Genomic DNA, 9,052 nt, shown 5'->3' with positions numbered 1-9,052 from the left:
CACAACCCCATTTGAGATTTTCTTGACAAAGATACTGGCGTGGTTTGCCATTTCCTTCACATTTTACAGATGAGGAAACTGAGGCAAGCAGGGTTAAGTCATTTGCTGAGGATTACACAGCTAGTAAGTCCTGAGGCAGGATTTGAACTCATGAAGATGAGTCTTTCTGATTTCAGGTACAGCACTCTATACACTGTACCACCCAACTGTCCATATGTTATTATATATCCTTTCCAAGTCACTTTGATAAATATTATCAGTGTAATGGTGTAAATTCAAGGACCAATGGACTTGAAGTTGAAAGTCTTGAGTTCAAATCTTGGCTCTGATGCCCCCTTATGGTGTGATCGCTCACTTTTTCTCTAGGAACCTCTGTTTCTTCATGTTTAATATGGGAACAATAATGTTTTCACTATCTACCTCATAGGATTGTAAAGGAGAAAACATTTTGTAAGCTTTTATGAAGGAGCTGAAGTCCTTCCAGTTTTCATGTTCTATGATCTCTCTGTCTCTCTCCATCTTTGTCTCTGTTTCTCTGTCTCTGTCTCTCTTCCTCTCTAATTTATGACCTATGTGACTTTGGATAAGTCACCTTCCCCCTGTAGGTTTCCCTTTCATTTTGGGGGTAGAGGGGAAAAGAGAGGCTGGAGGGGAGTGGAGAGTGCAGTTAGGGTCTTATATAATCTCCAATGTGCCTGCCAATTTCAGCAAAGTGTTTTGTTTTGTTAAGCTGTTAGCCACTCCTTCATCTCTGCCCCTCCAATGACCCACCCAAGGCTCCCTCTCCCCACACCTTCCCAGAGGCTGGACAGGGTACCTTTGCCTAGATTGAAACCTGTAAGGCTACAGGAGAACCAGGAGCATGAAGTGACGGCTAAGATGACAGTCTTGGTGTCAGAGAGGAGTACCTGGGATAAGACATCAGAAATATATCCCTGGAAGTTTTCAGCTTATGCAGAAAAAAAAGACCCGCCATATATACATTATATACAGAGTTGTCAAAAGCTCATCTCTGAGATGAAAAGGGATTTAAAGCTAAAACTCGGGAGCTAAACTATCTGGACATCATCTGTTTCTCTATCACTTGACTGGCTAAGTCACCCTCAGCTACGTCACTTTTCCTTTCACTCTCAACCGAGGACTCCTTAACTGGCAAGCTGGTGGCAGAGCAACTGGATGCCCAGAGCCTCCCAGTGCCTGTAACTCCAGCATGGCCCTCAACAGATCCGCTCACCTTCCTAAAGAGAAAAAGAGAGGAAGCTAGAAGCCTGACCCCTCTAAATCACTCACTCAACAGTAGCAGGAGGTGACAGGTACAATGGCTCTGGAGTCCAAGGATCTGGGTTCAAATGCTGTCTCTGACACTTAATACCTCCATACCCTAGTTTCCTAATCTGTAAAATAAAGGGTGTGTACCAAATGATCTTTGTGGATGAAAGGATTCTAGGTATCTTCTGGCTGCTTCTTCCAGTCCACCTCAGATTTAGCCTTGGAACAGAACTTTCCCATATAACTGAGCAGGCAAGGTTGTATTCATAGAGGTGCCCCATATGTAGACAGTGTAGTAGAAAGAGTACTGGATTGAGAGTCAGAATATCTGGGTTCTACTTCTAGGTTTGGCATGGACTAACTGAGTAACCTTGGTCAAATCACTTAACAGGTCTGAGCCTCAGTATCCACATCTGTAAATTGGAAACAACCTTTTCCCTGCTTACCTAACTGGGCTTTTCTGGAAGTCAAATGTGATTAATGGAGGGAAGGGCTGTGTCAACTCCAAAGTCCTAATTCTTACAGAAGTTATTATTAGTAACTTGTCCATATGGAGAGAGGGCAGAACTTTCACTTTACAGTTTTGCCTAGGGTGCTAAGTGAAGCTGCTGGGACCTAGAATCATCATAAGGAGAGGCTAGACCTTCTCTCAATTCTAACTTATGATCAAAGACCAGATGAATTCCTTTGATCTTCCCCTCCTCCCAGGACCCTCTGTAACCTTTATACCAAGCAGTCCCTGCCCTCTAGGACCTTGGCTGGCAAACATGAAAGAGCTGGGCAGCAAGAAATGAATATGCATGTAATAGATGACTGAGGGGTGTGATATGGGAGTTCAGAGAACGGAGACATCAGCGGTAGGCAGGGCAGCTTCTCAAAGAGGCAAGCCTTGACTTGGGCATTGAAGGTTGGGAAGAATAACAATATCAACTCCCATTTATGTACTCAGTGCTTCATGTTCATTGTCATACCCTGGTGATATTATTATCCCTATTTTACAGATAAGGAAACCAAGGTTGAGAGAGGTTAAGGGACTTGTCCAAAGTTGTTGTTTAGTGGTTTCACTTGTGTCTGATTCTCCATGGAATTTTCTTGGCAGAGATACTGGAGTGGTTTGCCATTTTCTTCTCCAGTTCATTTTACTGAGGCTGGTTAAGTGACTTATCCAGGGTCTCACAAGTCAAGTCAGAGGCAAGATTTGAATCTAGGGCCTCTGAGGCACCAAACTACTCTATCTTTAGGACTGAGGAAGGATTAGAAAAGCTACATTAAAATAAAACCTGTTAAAGTTGTTAATCACTCTAATAGATATCCTAGTAAAGGAGACTTTAGGAAAGTATTGAGCTGGCCAGTTGACGTAAGATTTAGGGCTCATCTCAACACTAATTTGAAAATAAGTAGGTGGTAAAGTGCTAAGAAAAGCAGCTGTGGGGGAAAGAACAGATCGGAAATTAAAAGAGCGGAATTCAGATCCCATCTTTGTTCAAAAACAAAATCAAATGAAAGACCTCCGTAGGCCTTGGTTTCCTTATCTGTAAAATTGACCAGGAAGGGCAGCTGGGTGATCTCTAAACTCCTAACACTTCCAGCTCTAAATTGTGTGACTTGTAATTGTGTGACCCGTTCATTAGCAAACAGGTCAGATCTGCCTCTTCTTTAAATCCAAAATGGATGAGAATTTGGTCCCTGGGGGCAGTTATATGAATCTATGAAAACATGAACCCCCAAGCACCGCAAAGACAGCAGAACATTCTTATCCACAGGCCTGCTTGCCTTTCCCCTCTGACCGGCAAAGGTGAAATAAGAACCAGGCTGAGGGAGAAATCGTGAAACCAGAGAGGTGTCAACAGAGAAGGTATTTAGTCCAAACAATGGGGTCTGGAGAGTGGGGAGGATGGGAGCCCCTGGGGACAGGAAGGAGGGGTAGCTAGAGCAGGCGCCCTTGGCTGGGTCTGTGGCTTTCCCACGCCCTCTGGGAGGTTCTCTCTGCTCCATCCAAGCTTTAGGAGTTTCTGAGAGAATCTAGAGCCCGTTGGAAGCTCCCTCTCCCATAAGCAGAGGCATCCAGTCTCCTGGAGGATTTCAGCAGGTTTGAGCTAGACCTGAATGATAGGATTGTCCAGAGTCAGGATGGAAGGGAGAGGGCAGAGACCAGTCATTTAGCCAGGAAACAGAGCAGTTTCTGAACAACTGAGTCTGAACAGATTCCTTTAAATTAATTCTGTTCCCGATACTTCCTAAGGTATAAGAGAGACAGGAGAACATTTCACCTTTGGGTGAAGACATTTCACATCAGTTCTCTATTCAGTAAAAAGACACAGTATGGTCTAGGAGGAAGACTGCTAGATTGGAAGTAGGAGGACCTTTATTCAAATCCCAGTTCTTTTTTTTTTTTATTAAGCAATTGGGGTTAAGTAACTTGCTCAAGGTTACACAGCCAGGTGTTTCTGGGTGGGTGCTAAGTGTCTGAGCCCGGGATTCGATCTCCAGGTCGTTCTGACACTGGAGCCGGTACTCTTACTCGATGTGCTACCTGGCCACCCCTAAATCCCAGTTCTGATCTTGGACAAGTCACTAAACCTAGCTAGGACTCAATTTCCTCATCTGTAAAATAGGGGAGCTGGATTAGATGACCTCTGTGCTCTAGCTGGAAAATCCTCTGATCTCTCCCAGCTCTAATATCTTGAATATATGGCATAAAATCACACTTACCCTTCTCATTCCCTCACAGGCACACAGACACACACACACACACAGACACACACACACACTCCTATAAAATAGACAGTAAATAGTCACTATTCCAACAAACATAATCTGAGGGTCCAAGGAACCAATTCTTTCATATCCATGGATTGGAATGGGAGATGTTCACTCTGGTAGCCTGGGCTGTTTAATTAATATAAATTAATAAGGGCTTTTGGAGTTTCATAAAGGTGGGGCTGAGAGATTTCATAATTCCATTCTCTTTAAACACAAATATCCCTCCTTTCTCCTTCCTCCTCACCCCCACCCTTCTCCCCCAGGCAATTTCTGTTTCTTCTAGGTCAGGCACCTCCCAGTGGTCTGGGTAACCCCCAACTCTACCGTTGGCTGAGTCAGGGGGTCAGTCTTGCAGTCCAGTACAGTCTGTCATCATTTCAATCAAATTTGATTCTATAGAAATTAAGTACCTGTTCTATGCTAGGCCTTGAGGATATTTCAATATGCCAATGGATCTATAGGTCAGTCAGTTAATAAGTGATCATGACATGCCTACTAGGTGCCAATTACTGGGCTAAGCACTTGGGGACAAAAAAGAAAGGCAAAGGACAGTCTCTGTTCTCAAGGAGTTTGAAGTGTAATGAGATTGAGAGAACATGCAAACAATTGTGATTTCATCCCACCAAGAAGATCACAAGCCATCCTGCCAATCCCATGGGACTCCCTTCCCTGTCTACTGAAAACTTCTCGATAGCAAGTTTCCCCAAAGCTTTGGGTTCTTTCCTCTTGTGGATAAATATGGAGTAGAAAGAAGTGTAGGAATGCTGTCCATGAGTTATTCCCCACTCTCAGTCCATGACCAGTTCTTCTTTTCCCATCAGACATTTCTCTGATGACATTCTTTATTGTTTCTCCTTCAAATGTTTGGTCTATAAGATGTCGCCATCTTGCCACAGGTGACCTCAGACACTCACTAGCTGTTTACCCCTGTTATTTAACTTTGTCAATTAACTTCTGTCTGCCTCAGTTTCCTCAGTTATAATAATAGTCCCTATCTGCCTGGATTGTTGTGAGGATTATTGAATGCAACTCATCTTGCCTGATCCCAGAGCAATTGGAATTTAGGCAACTGAATTGAATTGATCCCAGGGCAATTGAAACTTAGGCAATTCTGGGCCCTGTTTATTGTCCATTTGTAGTATCTGTCCCAGATAGTGTGGACATAACAGTCTGGACAGTAAGTTCATCCACTTGGTTTTTCCTGTGTGGATAATTAGGCCAAACTATTTGGAGTGGTTATAGACTCATTCAGTGCTCTGCAATATGCCTATACTTGCTATAGTCATTATCACCATAGTTAACATTCACAAATAGTATTTTAAGGTTTGCAAAAAACTTTACAAATAAGATCTTATTTGATTCTCACAACAACCAGAAGAGACAGTGCTAGATGAGGGAGCAAAAGAGAACAATATTGCTGGCTGGAAGCCAGGCATGAAAGCCACAAAAGGATAAAGACAAAAAAGGAGGGAGGGATGATTGTGTGCCCTCCCACCCTCCGTAGCACTTTGTACATCCCTGTACTTTTCATGAAGTGTTTCATTTGCCAGAAAGTACTTTGGAGGTCCCAAAACTGGCACTTGAATCTGGTCTCAGACACTGCTTGGCTGTTGGGTCATGGCTTAGTTCTTTACCCTTTCTAAACATGAGAACGAACCCTATTTCATTAGGGAAGGCTTTGTAAGCCTTAAAATGCCCAAGTGAGCTTGTTTTGGGATCTGTATCCTGTCCTTGAAGGAAGGAGGTGTACTTGTGCTGTCTCCTCCAAGGCCTGGCATAAACCAGAGAAGGTATTTGTGTGTGGGTTCAGTTGTGTCTGACTCTTTGTGACCCTGGGGATCATACTGTTCATGAGGCAAAGATACTGAAGTAGTTCAGCCATTCGTTTTTCCAGTGGATTAAGGCAGAGATGAAGTGACTTGCCCAGGGTCACACAGCTAGTAAGTGACTGAGGCCACATTTGAATTCAGGTCTTCCTGACTCCAGGACCAGAACTCTAAACACTAAGCCACCTAGTTACCTCCTTAGATACTTGTATCATAAAACTGGGAGGAACCTCAGATGTGATCTTGTCCAAACACCTCCTGCTGCAGATGAGAAAATTGAGGCCCAGAGAGTCTTATTTTTCCTATTTTTAAAAATTAAATTTATTTTTTCAATCAGCAAAAAATCCATCTTATCTCCTTTCCACACCACCCTCTGCAATTGAGAACTAAAGGAAAACAAAACCCCTGTTATAACGTATATAGTCAAAGGAAAACAAATTTCTGAATTGGGGCTGGGGAGTTTCAGTGACTTTGCCTACAATCACAAAAGGGCCAGGGACAGGTAATGGAACCTATGATCCCTGATTCTCCAGCTGGTGATCAGCCCACTCTGCCAATGAATGTTTGGTGACTTGAAATGGAAGAAAGTACTGTGTAATCTTATTCATTCATTACTTAATTCAGCAAGGCTTATCTAGGACCTACTTGTGTATAGGCCACAGTTCAAGAGCTGTGTTCAAGAGATGTCCTACAGAGATGAGGACATCTGGCTTGCCCTCAAGTACAATCTCATAGAACTCCAAAGTTGGAACGGGCCTTCAAGGACATTGGGTGCAAACATCTAGACCACACAGGGTGCCCAAGTCTCTGCACCAGTTTAAGCTTTAATCGTCCTAGACTTTTGGGACACCCTCTAGAGAAGAATAAGGAGCATAAATAACTGTAATAGGAAATGCAATACAATTAAGGAAAAGACAGTCTGCTTCAGATAGATAAAGCATTCCTATGTGCAGGCACCGTGCTATATGTTTAGTGGAGGGACTGAGGATGGACTTGGGCGTCAGGAGACCATGGTTGGAATTATGGCTGACCCTGTCGCTTAACCTCTTTCTTAGAGTAATTAAATCCATACCTGCCTTACAGGGTAGCTGGTTCTGAGGAATGGGCTTTGTGAATTTTAAATTGCATAGAAATGTGAGTTATTGATATTCGAAAGTCCTATGAGCTGGTCTTTATGAGCATACATTAGTATGTTACAGGAGCGACATACACATATACGTAAAATGCACGCAGGCTTCTCTAATAAGATGCCCCGCCGTCCAGCTCGTGGCTAAACTGAGCCTTACTTATGAGTCCCGCCGAGTAGGCGTTCCAACTGCTCAAGGACTCCTCCACTCCGCCCCCAGCCCGGCCCGCTCCTCCTCCCGGCCCCCTGGCCCCTCCCCGGGCGATGCCCCTCCCCTCCCCCCCACCGCCCCAGGGCTGCCCGGCTCGGCCCCGCCCTCGCCCTCCCCGGTGCCCCCGGGCTGTCCTCAGCGCGCTCGCTGGGCTCCGCCGGGCGGGGCCCCGGAGTCCGGGGCCAGGGAGGGGAGGAGCCAGGCCTGGCCGGAGCGGGAGTGACGCTCGTCCGAAGCCCGGCCCTGCCGGGCCCCGCCCCGGACCGCCCCTCCCCTCTCCTGTCCTGTCTTCCCGCCCCCTCCCCTGCGCTCCCCGTGCGGTGGAACGCTCAGCCCGGTGGATACATCGCTGGTTCCATTGAGAAAATAGAAGCGGAGCGGCGGCGAGCGGCGGGAGCCGGGGCTCTCTCCGCCCGCCGGGACCTCAGCGCACGCCAGTCCGAGCCGCCGCCGCCTGCTAGCCCGCCTGGCTTGCCCGTCCGCCCGGCCGCAGCCACAGCTCGCCCTGCTCCGCCGAGCCAGGCAGGGGGGGGGCTCCCCCCCCTCGCCTCCCGCCTCCCGCGGCGCTCTGCGGCTCCGCAGCCACCGGGCCGAGATTGGGGGGAGGGGGGCGGGGGCGCCGCCGGGGCCGCCGGGATCCGGGGCCGGCGGCGAGGGAGCTCCCCGGGCGCAGGGAGTGCGCGGCGGGCATGAGAGGCTGCGGCCGCCGCCTGCGTCCCTGGAGCCCGTCCCCGACCTGCGGCCGGCCGAGCAGTTAGAGGGAGGAAGGGAGCCGATCGCTGGAGAGATGTCCAGGAGAAAACAGAGCAACCCCCGGCAGATCAAACGTAAGTGGCAAACTTTGGGCAGGGGTGGCCGCCACCGCGGGAAGAGGAGGAGGAGAAGGAGGAGCTGGGACGGAGAGAGAGGGAGGGGCGGTGGCTAGCCTTGGGGTCCCCCCCTCCCTCTCCAGCCTGCCGACCTCGACCCGCTTCTCCCCTGCGCGGGCTGCGGACTCTTTCTCCCCTCCCTTCACCGTCTGGAACTTGAACGGCCGCCGCCGCCTCCGCCGGCTCTGAGCGCCCCACCCCCAGTAGTCCCCCAATCCCCCTGTTAAATGGGATCCTTCGCCCCCCAAGGTAGCACCGGTACGTCTGCTGACCCGGCGGGAGGGAGGGGGACCCGACCGAACTAGAGGCGGCTCTTTCTCCCGTGGGATCTCAGTGTTTCCCTGGCAGGCAGCTGCCCAGATAAAGTCTGTATTGTTGCTTGGCCCCCCTCCCCCCCAGTCAGGTCCTCCCCTCTCTTGCCTCCCTCTTCGAGCCATTTTGGCGTCCCTTCGGAGCGTCCTTCACCCTTCACCCAGCCTCTTCCCCAGCTACTCCCGGCGCCCACTCCCCACAGCCACCTCTTCGGTAGTCTGTCTGTTGCCGCCTCCTGCAGTGTTGGCTGTTTGCAGTGACATGTAATCTAATCTCCATAGGGCAGATCTGAAATGTATATACGTGAGCTGCCGTTGTACTATATGGTCCGAGGAAGCTGGTGGCGGAGTGTGGGGGGGGGGCGGGGAGGACGATTATTATTTTTAATTTTACTTGTGACTAGGGGAAGTTTGAGCCCTGCTAAGTGGGTTTACTGGTCTCTCCCTTTCCCTCCCTCCTCCCCTAGCTTTCACAGAGATGTTTCAGCCAGATAAGGCAGCCTCTGATCTGGGTGGAGATAAAGTTTAAAATATTCCATTCTGCAAGTCCCATCCTGATAAGATCACTCTGTCGGGACGGGCTGAAATTGTGATCTTATCTGCCCAGTTTGACTCTCACAGTCTTTGTATTAAGAAAGAATGAGAGAGAGAGAGAGAGAGAGAGAGAGAGAGAGAGA

At 48.3% G+C, this 9,052-nt stretch overlaps 1 protein-coding gene across 1 annotated transcript in view; it reads left to right on the top strand.

Moving 5' to 3' along the window:
* The first annotated feature begins 7,865 nt into the window (after positions 1–7,865).
* ZFPM1 (zinc finger protein, FOG family member 1) overlaps positions 7,866–9,052 on the top strand; it is a 195,694-nt gene continuing 194,507 nt past the window's right edge. Inside the window, exon 1 of the mRNA XM_069085576.1 lies at positions 7,866–8,022. Within this exon, the coding sequence (XP_068941677.1) occupies positions 7,983–8,022 (40 nt within the window). The 5' untranslated portion in view covers positions 7,866–7,982. The remainder of the gene's footprint in view (positions 8,023–9,052) is intronic.

This window comes from Petaurus breviceps, unplaced genomic scaffold (assembly GCF_028583685.1).
Source record: "Petaurus breviceps papuanus isolate PSGF00001 unplaced genomic scaffold, PetGlider_PUasm1.0 176, whole genome shotgun sequence".
Classification (NCBI taxonomy): domain Eukaryota; kingdom Metazoa; phylum Chordata; class Mammalia; order Diprotodontia; family Petauridae; genus Petaurus; species Petaurus breviceps.
This window is presented reverse-complemented; position numbering and strand designations above follow the sequence as displayed.